This window comes from Cherax quadricarinatus, chromosome 4 (assembly GCF_038502225.1).
Source record: "Cherax quadricarinatus isolate ZL_2023a chromosome 4, ASM3850222v1, whole genome shotgun sequence".
Classification (NCBI taxonomy): domain Eukaryota; kingdom Metazoa; phylum Arthropoda; class Malacostraca; order Decapoda; family Parastacidae; genus Cherax; species Cherax quadricarinatus.
This window is the reverse complement of record NC_091295.1, coordinates 12,614,094-12,632,805: the sequence shown is the minus strand read 5'-3', so window position 1 is coordinate 12,632,805 and position 18,712 is coordinate 12,614,094. Positions and strand designations below refer to the sequence as shown.

Sequence of the window (18,712 nt, the reverse complement as noted above, 5' to 3'; positions counted from 1 at the left end):
GTGCAACATCTGGGTATCTTTATTTTAGACATTTTGCCATTCCATGGCTTTATCAATACAGATTCTAGGATGTAATTTGAAGACAGTAGAACTGTATACAGAAGATGAGGTAATCAGTCCCTCAGCCTTGGAGTTGGTGCAAAGAGCATTGTAGTTGTGGATGTTCTGGAGCAGAGGCAAGGAGCCTGGTGCTTATATACTAATGTCAGGTGGAAAGGAGACATAGTCACTAGTAGGCGGGATACCCCAGTGGAATCCACGACTACGGTGCTCTTTGCACCAACTCCAAGGCTGAAGGACTAATTACCTCATCTTCTGTATACGTATAGTTCTACTGTCTTCAAATTATGTTCTGGAAATTATGTTCTGGAATTTGTATTGATAAAGCCACTTGATGTTGAAACATCTACAATAAAGTTACCCAGATGTTGCACATGTCTTAATTTCATCTTGTCAGTATTATATACCATTCTTGTACAACTTGTCAGACACTGCAACATCATGGAATCTTGATTCTGAGGACATGTACATAACCCTCTTCACGGCTACGACAACCACTACTACAACTAACCCATCTCTTTGGGTAAGACTCAATTCCACTGGGGAATCCCACCTTCCAGTGACTATGCCCTCGTCAGCTACACGTTCCCTTTCCACCTGATGTTAGTATATAAGTGCCAGGCTCCTTGCCTCTGCTCCAGAACATCCATGACTATGGTGCTCTTTGCACCAACTCCAAGGCTGAGGGACTGATTACCTCATCTTCTGTATATAGTTCTACTGTCTTCAAATTATGTCCTGGAATTTATATTGATAAAGCCACTGGATGGCAAAATATCTACAATAAAGGTACCCAGATCTTGAACATGTGTCTTAATTTCAACTTCATTCTCTTTGTCAGTAAGATACCCATAGTTATTTTTAAGGGGACCTATCTTATCTCTAACTTTTGTTCTATACACTAGGAAAAAAACTTTTTGGGTTGGTTTTCGAATCCCTAGCAACTTTAATTTCGTAGTCCTATTTACCTTTTCTTATCCCCCTTTTAACGTCCCTCTTAATGTCTATATACCGATTCAAAAGATGACCCTCACCTCTTCTGATACGCCTATAAATTCCTTTCTTCTGCCCTAGAAGATATTTGAGCCTGTTATTCATCCATTTTGGGTCATTTCTATTCGATCTAATTTCTTTATACAAGATAAATGTTCTTTGGGCAGCATGTACAGTGCTCAGAAAGCTCTCATATTTATAGCTCTCTTCGTTACCCCAGTCCACAGATGACAAGTGTTCTCTAAGTGCATTGCAATCTGCTAAGCGAAAATCTGGGACCGTTACTGAATTATCCCTACTATCATACATCCATTCAATGCTAAAGGTAATTGATTTGTGGTCGCTAGCGCTGAGTTCCTCTGTAATTTCTAAATTATTAACAAGGGTTTCCTTGTTTGCCAGAACCAAGTCAAGCAGGTTATTTCTGCTTGTAGGCTCTGTCACAAACTGTTTCAAAAAGCAATCCTGAACTACTTCTAAGAAGTCGTTAGATTCTAAATTCCCATTCAAGAAATTCTAATCAATCTGACTAAAGTTGAAGTCCCCTAGAATTACTACATTATCGTGCAGTGTGGCCTTAACAATTTCCTCCCATAGTAGTCTCCCTTGGTCCCTATCTAAGTTTGGGGGATGATATATCACACCTAAAATCAATTTTTCATGACCCTCTGAAAATTCTATCCAGAGAGACTCTGTATGTGTCATTTCAGATTTTTTACCCGTTTTATGCAGCAGTTCGAGCGATCTCAGACATACAGTGCCACCTGACCCCCCTTCCCAATACTTCTGTCTACTTGGAACAATTTAAAACCCTTTATGTGACATTCAGCAGGCATGTCCCGATTTTTTGTATTGAGCCACATCTCAGTTTGGGCAAATACTGCACATCAGTGTTACCTGCTCTAGCAACTAACCTCAACTCGTCCATCTTATTCCTAGCACTACGACTATTTGTGCAATATATGTTTAAGGACCCTCCTTTCTCTACTCTTCCTGCTCCTTTCTGTTATTCCACTATACCTATTACTGGCCTTGTTATTGTTAAGATTTATGATTTCAAAGCCTAAATCCATATTTTGACATATTATTTTCCATTTCTAAACCCATACCTCTAGCTAATCCTAGTTTAAAGTCGTAACAACACCCTCAACTGAGCTAGCAAGAAAACCCACACCTGCCCTGGATAAGTGAACCCCATCCCTAGCATACATGTCATTTTGGCCTTAGAAGTTGTCCCAGTTGTCAATGAATGGTACTGCATTATCCTTAGTGTTTGTCCAGCCAACAATTAATACCAGTTGCTCTGGACAACCATTCATTTCCAACACCCCTTCTTGGCAAAGTGCTACATATAACAGTGTCCCCCCCCCCCTCCCCTTCTTCCTAATTATGTTTATTGCTGTCCTGTACCTTCTAACTAAATCCTCACTTCTACGCTTGCCTACATCATTGCCTCCAACACTGAGGCAGATAATAGGATTGACTCCATTATCATTCATGATGTTGTCAAGCCGGCTAACAATATCCTCTATCCCAGCCCCAGAAAAGCAAACCCTCTGTCTCCTACTCCTTTCCTTCAAGTAGAAAGCCCTATCCTATTGTCCTGTTCACCTAGCAGCAAATAGGTACCTGGGTGTTAGTCGACTGGTGTGGGTCGCATCCTGGGGGACAAGATTAAGGACCCCAATGGAAATAAGTTAGACAGTCCTCGATGACGAACTGACTTTCTTGGGTTATCCTGGGTGGCTAACCCTCCGGGGTTAAAAATCCGAACGAAATCTTATCTTATCTTATCCATGTACCTAACCTGGCTATCCCCATCAACAACAACAACAATGTTTTTACCTTCCTTGGTGTTGTTCATTTTGATGTTCCCAGTAGTCAGGTCACATTCATCGGGTAGCACGGAGAATAGGTTCGGTTGTTTCCACAACAGCTTCCTGGATCTTTGTTGATTCTACATCTCCTTCCATCCTCTTGATCTTTAACTTTGTCCCATGCTTTCCAGCCACTGTCCAGGTTCCTTTCTTGGTTTGAGGATTCTCAACAGGAGGATTACTATGAATCTTCTTGTTTTCCTTCGTCATTCACTGTATCTCAAGCTGCTGGTAGAGTTGCTTAAGAGAGGACATCTTGTTCAGATTTACAGAGAGCACACAAGACATGTCTTCACAGAAATAGGTACAGGCCACCCTTCTCTCTCCCTCTCCCTTCTCTCCCCCTCTCCCTTCTCTCCCCCTCTCCCTTCTCTCCCCCTCTCCCTCTAAGACTTAGCAAGAATCCTCCTGAAAACTGTAAACCCTGCCATCACATACTCTCCTGCTAATACTACACAATCACATTACAGAGGATGAACACTGAAACAGGCCTTCTCTAATCCAACCTCCAATAGAGATATTTGTCTAACCTATTTTTATGCTACCCAAGTAATAGCTTTTATATCCTTTTACTCATGTGCAAGTTAATTGTTGTTCTACCATATTGTATTATTACTACAACTACAACTTATATCACTACTACTACTACTACCACTAGTATTACACCTCACTTTAAGCCTATATATACCCTCTGTGTCCATGTATTGTTTGTAATGACTTGACAAAGCTCCTGGAGAGCGACACATTGCCACAATAAAATGTCACATTAGTTGCACTTGTGTCCTTTTACTTTACATATTGTTGGTAATTTTACCAACATATATACCGTAACTCTACTTGCCTGAATCGATGCCCTGCTAGGCAGGTCTTACTCACACCCAACCATTATGACAAAACTAGTGGAGCACTGAAGTAGGCCTACTAACCTATGTTGTACATGAATGGTGTACAGTACCGACAAAGGTGAAAATTATACACATTTGCAATATCCAGGTATTGTAGATGTTTCAGTAATGAGTGGCTTTATCAATACAAATTCAAGGACATAATTAGAAGACAGTAGGACTATATACAAAAGATGAGGTAACCAATCCCTAAGTCTTGGACTCCTGAAATCATGACACGATTGCAAACAAACCCTACCACAGGTGGGGTTAGAACCCGCAATCAGAGTTAGTGAAGAGCACCATAGTTGTGAAGAGTCTGAAGCACAGGCCAGCCACTGTGGGTTCGTTGGTGTTGTCCTGGTCTGGGTCTTTTCCATTTGGTGACCCGGCACACAGGCAGGGTTAGCTGGCACTTATACAGTGGAACCTTGGTACTCGAACAGCTCCGTACTCGAACAATTCGGTATTTCAACGCTTTGTTCGGTAAAAATACATCGCTTGGTAGTGGACCATTTGCTCAACACTCGACCAAACAAACACGATCTGCCAGTACTTCACTGTAAGCTATTTTGTACTTCCTCACATTTTTTTTTAGTGTTTTTTATATTATTTGTATAAATAAGTCACCATGGGGCCTATGAAGATTAGTGATAACAGCCAACCAAAAAGAAAATTGGCTGGGAAAAAATTGTTCGGTACTTGAACAGATTGGTTTTCGAACAGCCTTCTGGAGCTAAGTTGAGTACCGAGGTTCCACTGTATACTGACGTCAGGTTGTGAGGGACGTGTAGTAGACAAATACATTGTCCTGGTAGGCGGGATTTCCCAGTAGAAGTAGGTCATACCTGAGGGAGGGTCAGTAGTAGTTAAGAAGGTTGTGGAGATGTCCTATGAACCAAGATTCTTGATGTTGCTATGTCTGACAAGTTGTATATGAATGGTGTACAGTACTGACAATGCTGAGGGACTGATTACCTCATCTTTTTAATATACTACTGTCATCTAATTATGTTCTTGAATTTGTATTGATAAAGCCACTGGATGGCAAAACTTCAATAATTAAGATACCCATATATTGCACATGTCTAATTTTCATTTACTGACCTATGCTAGGCAGCTCCCACTTTTATCCAACCTCTCTCACTTACATATTTGTCCAGCCAATTTTTAAAACCTTCCTTCCTGTCTGCCCCCCCCCCCTCCATTGCTCTTTGAAGCTAAAAACTTTGGTAACTTTAAATAAAGGTAAGACAAATAGTGAGAATGGTTGGATTTGAGAAAGACCTGACTAGCATGGGCCAGTATCCCTACTGCAGTGCTCCTCTGATCTATATTTTAACTGAGAGCTACAGTCACCAGCTGCTGTGTAAACAGTGAGATAAGAGGCCAGCATGAACTACTGGATCCAGCATGAACTACTGGATCCAGCATGAACTACTGGATCCAGCATGAACTACTGGATCCAGCATGAACTACAGGATATCATCAATTTTTTTTTTTTATTCATGATTGAATATAGTTACTGAGAGTGGTTTGTATCTCGATGCACTAAAGAAGTTCATACTGACATAGACCCTCAGTTTTTGGTCTTAAAAATCTCGACCTATACATGAACATATAAGGTAAATAAATGTATTTGATAAAGATCAAAGAAAAATGTACAGCAGTTTTATAGAAAATGTACCTTAATATTGTATAAAAGGGGAAAATAGTAGGATGATGTCACTGTTGTTGGGATGTTAGAGACAAATATGAGCCACTTTAGTAACTAGACTTATTTAATGGAAATGCAGTTAATTGTTACATTTCCATTTTTTGTACGTTTCTTGATACTTTCATCTCCAACATTCTGAACATCAGGTCTACCCATTCTATGACCCAGTCAGTTTTAGATCAGCCATTCAACCCTGTTTTCAGGATAGAGCACCCATTGTACTGTGCTCAACAGTATTTGTAAATATGCAAAGGGCAAATGAAACTTAAATACAGTACGGGTGCAAAAACAAAGACTTGTTTCTTGTATAATTTTTAGATATACTGTAGTTATAAGAGGAAATAAATTGTTATTCTGTTAGTAAATGTAATGACAAAAGCTTAGCCATCCCATTACTTCAGTATAACACTGCACTGACATTGACAGAAATTTTGTAAATTAAATAATAAATTTTGTGTTACATTGCAGGTTTGTTCTCAGCTGGTGGCATGGGACTGTGGCATGGTGTGGAGTACTATGAGGAGGAGAAACTAAAGACTGAGCCCTGGAAAGCTTCATGGGATAAGGTAACCTGTTGTCTCATGAAGGCACATTGATATACCTATGAATTTATAGAGAATAAAACCAAAAACAAAGTTTATTTATTTTTTAGTGAATTTTCGGCAATGAATCTTGGTGGGGACTTTTAGTTTTCAGAGTGCCTGAAGTACAGTGAAACCTTCATAAAATGGACTAATAAGAAAAAAGGGGTGTCTGTTTCAGCAGAAATCCATTATACAGTATTGAAAGCTTCGATTAAGTGGATTACATCTGCTTAATCTAGCAACTGTCAGACACTGATAAACATCCAGTGAAGCAGAATTAGGCCACTTTATTGATGGGCTACTGGACATGCTAAGAATAGAGTACATACAATATTACAATACAGTAGGACCCCCATATCTATGGGGGATACGTTCCAAGACCTAACGTGGATACCTGAAACTGTGGATAGTAGCGAACCCTATATACATGTCATTTTTCGTTTACATACATAACTACGATAAAGTTTAATTGATAAATTATGCAAAATAAGTCTAGAATTAGTACATTTTTACTAAGGAGAAGCATTTCACAGCTTCCCTTAGGCTTTGAAGAACCGTCAGCATCATTACTTTTGCACTTTGGGACCAGTATTAGGCAGAATTAAGGGTCATTTTCAGGCCATAGTAAACCGTGAGTAACTGAAACCACAGTTACCAGGGTTCTGCTGTACAGTTCTTAAGTACAGCTGAATCTGTACCTGAAAAAAAAGTTAAAAGCACAGTACAGTAGTGTACAGTAGAGTAAATTTCTTACCTTTTCTGGTGGATAGATGAACATAAGAAAGAAGGAACACTGCAACAGACCTACTGACCCATGCAGAGCAGGTCCATGTTCCTCCCTGCATTCCCCCTCCCCCCCAGTTTAGCCCAATGACCCACCCAGTCTGGTCACCTCCACTCAAGGAAGGAGCATGGCACCAGACCCAGCAGCACAAGCCAGTCAGGTCCAACTCACACCCACCCGCACCCACTCGTGTATTTATCTAACCTATTTTTAAAACTACACAACGTTTTAGCCTCAATAACTGTACTCAGGAGTTTGTTTCACTCATCCACAACTCTATTACCAAACCAGTGCTTTCCTATATCCTTCCTAAATCTGAATTTTTCCAACTTGAAACCATTGCTGCGAGTCCTGTCTTGGCTGGAAATTTTCAGCACACTATTTACATCCCTTTTATTTATTCCTGTTTTCCATTTATACACCTCGATATTATCCCCCCTAATTCTACGCCTTTTGAGAGAGTGCAGATTCAGAGCCCTCAGTCTATCCTCATAGGGAAGATTTCTGATACATGGGATCATCTTTGTCATCCTCCTCTGTATGTTTTCCAGAGCATTTATATCCATTCTGAGCTTCCAGATGTACAGTATTGACTTGTGGTTTAGTGGTGACTCCATAAGAAAGAAGGAACACTGCATCAGGCCTACTGGCTTATACGAGGCAGGTCCAATTCTCCCACTGGCTTAAGCTCACTGACCTAGTGACCTTAACCTCGCTGACCTAGTGAGGTCAGACACGTCACTTACGAGAGGAGCACAGCATCCGACCTAGTAGCACAAGCTAGTTATGTCCAACTCACACCCACCCACACCCACTCGTGTATTTATCCAACCTATTTTTAAAACTACACAACATCTTAGCTTCTATGACGGTACTCGAGAGTTTGTTCCACTCATCCACAACTCTATTACCAAACCAGTGCTTTCCTATATCCTTCCTGAATCTGAATTTTTCCAATTTAAAACCATTGCTGCGAGTCCTGTCTGTTAGATATTTTTAGCACGCTATTTACATCCCCTTTATTAATTCCTGTTTTCCATTTATACTTGCTCTGAGTCACAAGATGGTGTGGGAGACCAACCTATCTATTTAATAGTCAGTCACTATAAATCCAGAAAAAATGGAGATAAAATGATGGTATATGAGTGCACACAGTCACAAACTGACATGGGCTGAGTCACTGGCCCCTCTGCCCAAGAACAATGAAAAATGGTTGTATCCATGATGAGGTCTGGACCATACAAACTTGTGATTAATCAGGCTTGGTCCACTTTATCCATGGTAAGACTGGACCAGAAAGCCATGCAATATAGTAGATTTGGTCTGCTGCACTGGTATTTTTATTAGACATTCCATTAAGTAGATATGTTCAGATTTTGTCTGGCTGTTTTTTTTTTTTGTTTTGTTTTACCAATTTTATCTGGTAACCACTTTATAGAGGTCCATTTTATCAAGGTTTTACTGTATACTGAAACAATTAAAGTGAGCCAATTTTTTCATGAGAAGTCCTAAACCTGTTGGGGTTATACAATGCTGAAAATTTTAATGAGGTAATACAGTGGAACCCTGAGTTTCATACTTAATCCATTCCAGGAGCTAGTACTAAAGACAAAGTAATATTTCCCATAAGAATTAATGCAAATACAATTAATCCGTTCCAGGGAGTTGGGAATCCCCCTCCACAAGGACTTCAGGTATCAAAGCCCTCTAATGTTATTTCCCTTCTTTGTCTTTTACTGCTACAGTACACTCATTACTTACCTTAAAATATTTGTAGTCTTAATGTAAGGCGAGAGGTGAGTAGCATTTATTTGTAGGAATTCAGTGTTGGTAGCCTGTTGATGTAAGCACACGTATGTAGCCCACCCCTGGGCTACGCTACATAGCCATATTATTACACTACACAGCCACATTATTACACTACACAGCCATATTATTACATTGACATACCATGCTCACTGAGTTTAATCGTTTCTAACAACTACCTTTAGATGCCATCATAAACTATGGGAGAAATAATGAATAATTCATGCCGAGAATTATAAACAAAAGCCTTACATATTAAGGGTGGTTACGGGGTGAGACACCAGATTCAGTTTTCTCTAACGCTGCTTCTCACCACTCGGCAACATATAACATTGCATGTTTATATTCTATGTTTATATGCTATGTAATGCGTTTCTTATATAATTTTGAAGAAAATATCATAGATGGATTAATGAAAATGTCTATATTATTATTGTTATTAAACATACATTGCGTATAAACGTTGTTTTTATATATACTGTGTAATGTGTTTCTTATATAATTTTGAAGAAAATATCATTGTTCAATATTAAATCATCAAATCTGTACCATATTAAGAGTAAACTGTAACTCTGTATTTTTTTAAAAAATGACTTGTAGCAATGCATTAGCTAGTAAGATAAATTAGTTTAGTATCATAATTATTAAGTTTAACATAACACTATTCAAAACTCTAGTTGTAGAGTAACTCACATTCTTATGATTACAAGCATTGATCCCGATCTTAACCTTTTATTAAATGACCTATGCGAATCGAACAGCAACTGTAATTATTTTACAGCAGACCGAGCAAAGACATTTCTCAGAGCCAACAATAACATAACTATCTTTAACTACAATGTCAGATCTTGGAGCAAACATTACAATGACCTCACAGCATTACTCAGTTCCCTTCATACCAGTATGTCAATCATCACATACACAGAAACCTGGCTAAAGCCTGGTACTACAGATGTCTATGCCATTCCTGGATACACAGCCATTCACAACTGTAGAACAGAACAGCAAGGGGTTGGAACAGCTATATACTACTCAGATCATCTTGAATGTATAAAAAATTCTTGCACAAGGGACGAACATGGAGAATATATTATAACTAAATTTAAATCAAAAGACCTACAAAAACCCCTCAGTGCTAAACATCTACAGAGTACCACAGTCAAACATTTACCATTTTAGTGAAAAAGTTAAGAAACATGATAACTGATGCACATATGAACAAAGGCCACTTGCTGCTCACAGATCTCAACATAAATCTACAAAATGAGCAGGAACCACAAGTAACCGAATTCACAAACACTATGAGCAACTGCTTGTTGCTACCAACAATAACAAAACCTACAAGAATCTCCCTTTTCTCCCTATTAGACCACATCTGGACTAACACAATATCCCCTTTAAAATCAGGCATAATCACAGACAACACCACAGACCACTACCCTACCTTTCTCATAACCAACCTAGGTAAATTGCCCCAAGACACTACTAAAGTTACCTTCAGACTACATAACGAGACAGCTGTTAATAACTTTATAACAGTTATGAATAGTGTTGACTGGCATAATGAGCTTGAAACATACACAGATACAAATGAATGTATTAATAATTTTCTAAAAAAAAAAAAAGCACTTTTTATATAACAAACATTGCCCTAAAATAGCTAAACAGATCACAGCTAAGAGACTGAACAGTCCCTGTCTAACACCCAGCATCCTTAAATCCATTAACACAAAGCACCTATATGAAAAACAGTATAGAATGGGACAAATAACTAGAAACCAGTCTAAACATTACTCGTCAATCCTTGCCAGCCTGATAAGGTGGTCAAAAAAATTGTATTATGAAAACAGGTTACATAACATAAAAGGTGATGTGAAAAAGACCTAGAAAACCCTAACCAAAATTCTAGGGACTAAAAAGATCAAATTAACAAAATCTGACGAACCCCTGCTCCCACCAACTGAAACAGCAAACAGACTAAATGTTTTCTTCTCCACCATAGGAAAGAATCTAGCAAGCAAAATCCCAAGCTCAAACACCTGTCCATCAGACTAACTCACAGATACCTACCCAAAAACACTATTCCTAGCCCCAACCAATCCAACAGAAGTCTTGCTCGTCATCAACACCCTTAAAAATAAGGCAGGGGACATAAATAACTTACCACGTTTTATGTACAGAAAAGCATCTCAAGTACTGTCACCAATTATTGCAACACTTTAACAAATCCATCGAATCCTTCACCTTCTAGCAATTCTCAAAATAGCGAGGGTCACCCTGACCCACAGAGGTGGTGATCAAACTGACTTGAATAACTATAGACCAATATCTAACCTACCTCTGCTCTCTAAAATCTTTGAAAAATTAATTCGTAGGCAGATCTATTCCTTCCTCATCTCACACAACATACTAAACCTCTGTCAGTGTGGATTCAGGACTAATAAAAGCACAAATGATGCTATTATACACATGCTGGAACTAATATACACTGCTCTCGAGAAGAAAGAAGTCCCACTGGGAATCTTCATTGATTTACGTAAAGCTTTTGATACAGTTGACCATGATTTGCTGCACATTAAATTAACACACTAGGGTATAAGAGGGCACTCCTTCAACTACCTAAAGTCATACCTTAGTAACAGAAGCCAATATGTGTACACAAATGGAGCAAACTCTTCCACTCAACTAATCAAAGTCGGTGTCCCACAAGGAAATGTCCTTGGCCCACTCCTCTTTCTCATATACATCATTGACCTACCGAATGCATCACAGCTACTCAAACCCATATTATTTGCAGACGATGCAACATACGCCTTCTCTCACCCAAACCCAGTCAAACTGGCTAACACTGTTAATGCTGAATTGCAGAAAATATCTACCTGGATGATGACAAATAAGCTTACTCTCAACACTGTCTAAACCTATTTCATTCAGTTTGGAAACAGAGCTGCAAATGTTCCACTTAACATAATGCTAAACGGATCACCCATCACAAGACTCTCAGAGGGAAAATTCCTAGGAATCCACCTTGACAGTAGCCTCAGATTCCAGACACACATACAACAAATTTCCAAGAAAATCTCCAAGACAATGGGCATACTATCAAAGATATAGTACTGTGTTCCACAATCAGCTCTCCTTGCACTGTATCATTCACTCATCTACCCTTATCTCACATCAACAACATTAAATCACCTAAGACCACAAATAACCCAGCAAAAGGCTGCAGTCAGAATGATGATAAATTCCCACTCCCAACAGCATACTCCGCCAATATTCAAAAGTCTAAAACTGCTCACTGTTAAGAACATCCATACTTATTCATGTGCCTACTACATACATAGAACACTACACTCAAACATAAACCCTCTACTCAAACTTCTCCCCACCAACCTTAACAGGATATACGACGACAACACAAGACACAGATCTCTTTTTGATGTACCCCATGTCCATATCTCTCTGTGTAAAAACTCTATGCTCATAAAGGGCCCCAAAATTTGGAATTCATTAACAGTATATACTAAAGTAATCAGGTCAGAACACCAGTTTAAGGCTCTTCTCAAAAGCCACCTACTCGCCCTAAACTAAATACTCAATACTCAGTATTTAACTTTACCAAAAAATTATCCAAACCTTAAAACCCCAAATCTAGATGCCCAAAGTTCATACATTATTAATCCTACTTTGTAGTATAAATACCTTCCCAAAACAATACTGCCTTACAAAACATTGTAGCATTCTCATACTGTAACTACTTTCAACAGCTCACAATGGTACATTCCCATAAATTAATTTCAATATTCATTATTGAAACTATTGTAATTAGAGTAAAACTACTGTCTGCTATAAACATAGAAGATGCATAACTTAAACAAACTGTGATCAATTGCTTTAGTATTAAGTAGAATGTAAGCCATTAAATTAAGTCTGCCCATAATGCCTAGGCATGATAGTGGCCCTCTTTGCACTGTACCCCATTATTGTAATTTCATAATCTCAATGTAACCTTTCAAAGAAATAAACTTTGTTTGTTATGGATTAATGAAAATGACTATTCACTCGAGGAGGAAGAAAGCCACACTGACTCTTAACTGCTGGGGCAGGCAGACAGGTCTGGTACGCGGGACGAAACACGGGGCACAGTGCGAAACTTGGGACAAAATTGAGCCGAAAAAACTGTTCTAAACTTGAAGCATATGATAGTCAGGGCATACGAAACTCGGAGTTCCACTGTATCCTTTTCATTTAGGCAAGAAAATGCTGGGCTTTTTGTCCATGAATTGCACTCAGTCCATGGAAACCCACCTTGTTTTGGAGAGGTGAGCCAGCTTTGAACAAGAGGTGGCACATGTTAAAACAGACCAATTCACAGGGTTGTAATGAATCTTAAAGTGAAAATAAGCAAGTAAATTTGATAGAGCAGAACAGACGAGTTTTTAGTGAAAAGGGTTATAACATAAGTAAAACATTGTAATAGGTTATTACTATCTTGGAGAAGCACTGAATCTGTAGACATCATACAGCACCTTGGTAATGGGAAGTAATCATTTGGTATTCAGGGAAAGTTAGGGTACCTCTAATTCCTTGAATCAAGAGCCCTTCATTAGCATAAGCCACCCCTTGGATGAAAAAACCTAAAGAATTTATAGTTTGAATGAATATATGAATATATATTTAAGAATTTTGAGTCATAAGAGAACTAAGAATACAAATTGGTAATCTAGTCTGTATATTCAATGAGAATGAACTACTGTACTAGTATTATGATGTTCAGTATAAAATCTGTAGTTAATGTAATTCTTTTTTGATCATAATATTGAATGTAAAATGTTTGTCCCTGTTGTTAACCAATATTTAAAATTTGAATAATTCTCATCCAGCATTGCTCCTTACATTATCTAAGACTGTCACCACGCTTAGTAATTGTTGCACATGGCTAGTGTTTTAGATTAGCACTTCCCCTGACTGTAGATGTTTATTTTTATTTGTACATATAGTGTCTCATGCTTGGTCTTGAACCTGCCACTTCTACACTTGATATTACTCAAATAATTCACACTTCAGAGAGGAACCTTTAGATGATGTTTTCTCGTCCATATCATCTCTCTCGTTTATATTTTTTACTCTTTAAGAATCTCTTCATACATTGTCCAAATCTTAATTTTTTCCTACCTTATATATTTCCTTGACATTCTTTTTGCAAATTTTAGACATGCATGTATTTTCATGAATCAGGGCAAGCTGAACCAAATTTCGCAACAGAGCCACCAACTCGTGTATTTGATATAGTTTTATCCTTCACATTGCAGTCAGCATGCAGTTTCTCTAATCTGAGTAATCATTGTTCACTAAAAATATTTTCCCTTATTTAATCTAACCATATTCCTAATGTTTTATATCTATTGTAGTCAGCTGATTCCACTCCATATCACAGTATTAGCCACACAAAATATTACAACTTTTAATTACAATAATACTAATATTGCATGGTCTAGAGTGGTTACCTTATCACATTTCATAACTAAGATAAACTTCCTTTATGCATGCGTTTATTGGGTGCAGGACATTCTTATTCATCTCAAGGTAGAGCAACAATAAAATTTACTCCAGTATGCCCTAAAATGCTAAAGTTCCAATATAGTCTTCATTAAATCTTGATCTTTTAAATACCATCTTTAATTACCTCTCTTAATTTTTATTAACTGTAGTAATTTTTTCACTTTTTTTAGAGCACTTTACATGATAAAACTCTTGTTTTCAGTTTTTCCATGTAAACTACAAATACAGTGGACCCCCGGTTAACGATTTTAATCCGTGCAAGAGGGGTAATTGTTATGCGAAATAATCGTTATGTGAATGAATTTTCCCCATAAGAAATAATGGAAATAAAATTAATCCGTGCAAGACACCCAAAAGTATGAAAAAAAAAATTTTTTACCACATGAAATGTTAATTTTAATACACACAAACTGAAAAAGGCATGCACACTTACATGACACTTACTTTTATTGAAGATCTGGTGATGATTGATGGGATGGGAGGAGGGGAGAGCATTATCTTCTTACTGTTTAGAAGGGGAATCCCCTTCCATTAGGACTTGAGGTAGCAAGTCCTTTTCCGGGGTTACTTCCCTTCTTCTTTTAATGCCACTAGGACCAGCTTGAGAGTCACTGGACCTCTGTCGCACAACAAATCTGTCCATAGAGCTCTGTACCTCCCGTTCCTTTACGATTTGTCTAAAATGGGCCACAACATTGTCATTGAAATAGTCACCAGCACGGCTTGCAACAGCTGTGTCAGGGTGATTTTCATCCATAAAGGTTTGCAGTTCAACCCACTGTGCACACATTTCCTTAATTTTTGAAGTAGGCACAATGGATTCCACAACTGGCATAGGCTTCTCAGGGTTAGCCCCAAACCCTTCAAAATCTTTCTTAATTTCCATACTAATTCTCACCCTTTTTACCACAGGGTTGGCACTAGAAGCTTTCTTGGGGCCCATGGTCACTTATTTTCCAGAAACAGCACCGAAAACACTGTAATAATACGAAATATTCCGATTGTATGCTTGGATGTTACCGCGGAGGCTGGCTGGTAAACAATGCCACCGGCGGAACATGTGAGCGCGTCTCGGAAGAAAATCGGTAAGCGGGTTTTTAAGCGGTATGTGAGGCAAAATTTTTGCAATTAAAGTTAGCGGTATGCGAAATAATCGCTATGTGATGCCATCGTTATGCGGGGGTCCACTGTAATGTGATTATTTTACACTTTATTTTCTATAGGAAAATTGGATACACCACATTATGTCTACCCTGATGAAAGCCTAAGTAAATTAACCTAAGACACCCATCATACTTTATCATTCAGGATGGACTTTTCAACTAGGTAATGAAAAATGTCAGCCTAAGCTGGAAGACTTCAAGTAGTGAGATATGAAGCATTTCACCCTAGGTTCTATAGCTATAGCAGCTTTAAAGATTACCTTCCAACATGACTTGACTTACTTGTACATTGGGATTACTGTGAAAATGATAGGAACATTGCTGTTATAAAAAAAATTGATTAGCAATTTGCAAATATGCTACTCTAAAGGAATTGCATTTTTTTTTCAGCAAACAGGCCATATCCCACTGAGGCAGGGTGACCTAAAAAGAAAAATGAAAGTTTTTCTCTTCAGATTTAGTAATGTATACAGGAGAAGGGGTTACCAACCCCTTGCTCCCAGCATTTTAGTCGCCTCTTATGACACATGGCTTACGGAGGAAGAATCCCGTTCCGCTTCCCCATGGAGAAAATTGCAATATAGTATATAGTAAATTAATAAAATGTAAGGCAGTTTTGCAAGGTATGGGTGGAAAAGCAAGGCAAGCAACACAATAGTATAACATCTCAGAAGTTAATGTAGCATAGCAACACTAATAATGGCCAGTGAATAACTGACACTACCACACATTACAATTTATCAGCAATTGCTGCACATTTCATGAGTTTGATAATTTATTTATATTCTGAGATTCATAGCATAACTCAAGTTTGCATACTAACTTCCTGAACCTAACAATACTGTTCTCACTTAGGACTCTCAACACAACAACATCTTCTGATTATTACATACAGCATAGCAGTGTTAGTTGAAAAGGGAATGGAGACATTTTAGTATTGTGCAACTACATTTTATATACGAGACAGCAATACAATTTTTTTTTTTTTTAAGAAAGTGTACACAGTTGTAAAAAAGTAATACCCATAAGTGCAGGTGTGACGGTATTGTACTGACAGACTGCTAAAGTAAATTTGTGATGATTATGTTCAGTACTGTACTTTATTCTTTCCCTTGCTTGTATCCATTTCCATACTGTTAGCAGTCTTGCATTTCATCCTTTCCTTCCTCATTAGACATTGCAGGATGCTACTACCATCCAGTACGACTGGTCTTACATGATCTCCTGGATTGGAACTGGTATGGCGCTGATGGCATTCTGCCTGTTCCTGGGTGCATCGCAGTGCATGCAAGCTGAACAACAAAATGAACAGGCTAAGCAGATGCAGTACATTATGCCAGGTATCAGCTGTGACACTCGACCTTCTACTTATCCACCTACATGTCCACCACCATCACCAAACTAACTTGCATGAAATAACAGTGCATGGTGCTCATACTAATTCCTCACCAGGAAATCCTTGTAGGGTGTCCTAATGTGTACATACAGGTGGTGCCAGCCTATAATAGTACCACCTCAGCTTTAACAGGAAGATTGGCTGGTAGCAGTTGAAGGATGGTAGCTAGCACAGTATTTCTTGTGCTCCATGGTGCTGGTGTGTATGGTCAGGCTTATCTAGTTAACGCTTCATGGTTGTGGTGTTACAGCTGCTGAGTGACAACACTGGCGTCGTGTACGACTGGTCCTACTTCATCGCCTGGATTGGTGTTGGCTGGACACTCATCTCCGCCCTGCTGTTCTCGGGCGCATCTGTATGCCTGCGTAGCGAGAGGGAACGTGATGATGCTAAGAACATGGCCTACCTCATGCCTGGTAATGCCACTTAAAATGTGGCTTTGTAACTGACTACCTGGGTTAACCAGAGTCCCTTCAACCAACTTCCTCCTAGTCCAACTTATACCCTCTGACCCTTTTCTCTTATTCTCATCTCAAGAGTAGTACTGTAATATGCAGTCTTCATTCACAAAAGTGCCTTGTACTCTCTCTAAAGTGTAAAAATGTGTAAATGTAGTTCTTCTAAGATGCATGTTCCAAATTCATATGCTCTATCACTTATCTACAAAACTACTTTTATTTTTTTTGCAAACTTGTCTCAGTCTGGCCTTTAAGCTTAACTTACCATATAAATATCATGAGATTTCTCACATGATCTGACATGTAATTTTTCTTGGTAATCAACCAAAGAATTACCATAATGGGCCTCTATGATGAAGTTTCATATGAAATATGGTCAAAAATGATATCTAAATTATTTTGCATTAGAAATACATACATGTATCTTTGACAGTAAATCCTAGATCTCTCAGCTTGTGTGTTGATGTGAAGGGAGGAGTGGATCTTGAGGTGAAACTCAAGTAACAATTGATACTGAAAGTAATAATTATAATTTAACAGTAATACTGTAATAAATATATTAAGATACAGTGCAGTACTTTTGAGACAAATTTTGATTACAATTTGTATATGGCATTGTATGTTCTATATAGATAGTCCATAATTATGGTGGAGTAGAGAGAACATTTTAGTGGGTAAAAAGGTAAGTGAATGAATAAAGGGAGATGGTTAGTGAGAGGTATGAGTAAATGTTTGTAGAAAGGCAGCCTAGGAGAGAATATGATGAGAATGTATAGTGTGGGTTAAGAATGCATTGCTAGTGTGTGCAACAGTGGTTTGTAGTTATAAGAAGGATGATGCTGGAAGGAAGAAGAATTATTGGTAGAATAAAGATATTATTATTATTATAAACCTCCATCTTTGACTGCCTCACATTAGTATTAAGATAAAATAAAGATTTATTAAAAAGATAAGCACTCTTATCCCCTCTAGACTTAAGTAGTTTTTAAGTAGTATCAGGATTAGTCTGCCCAAAATGCTTTTGCATAATAGTGGCTTTCTTTGTTCTTAACAAAACAAAATTGTAATTACACATTGTAACCTTTGCAAAGAAATAAAAATCTTCATCTTTTTATCTTTAAAGAGGTTTGGAGGGGCATGTGAGCTGTAATTTTAGCATGGCTCTGGCAAGACATGGATAGCGTGAGTGATGGTAAAGTGTTTCTTCTTGTTTGGGTCTCCCTACCTTGTTGGGAGATGCCCAGTATGGTAAAAACATAAATCATGTGTGTTTCTTAATAGCTAGTATTCCTGTAATATTTCCTTTCCAGTGTAGGAAGTTTGATCATGGGTAATGAGCTCCCAAACCATTAACACATACTTCTTCTTTAAACAAACTGGCTGTATTCCACCAAGGCAGCCCCCCCCCCCCCAAAAAAAAAAAAAAAA

General features: G+C 38.2%; 1 protein-coding gene across 2 annotated transcripts in view; it reads left to right on the top strand.

Moving 5' to 3' along the window:
- The window catches only part of LOC128684206 (transmembrane protein 114), a 234,444-nt gene that overhangs the window by 199,571 nt on the left and 16,161 nt on the right, over nt 1-18,712 (top strand). The window contains exons 5-6 of one of the 2 annotated variants that reach the window (XM_070094466.1): nt 6,000-6,097; nt 16,605-16,770. In XM_070094466.1, coding sequence (XP_069950567.1) covers nt 6,000-6,097; nt 16,605-16,770 — 264 coding nt within the window. Of the gene's footprint in view, nt 1-5,999; nt 6,098-16,604; nt 16,771-17,076; nt 17,243-18,712 lie in introns of both variants that reach the window. The other variant, XM_070094457.1, reaches the window with a different exon arrangement.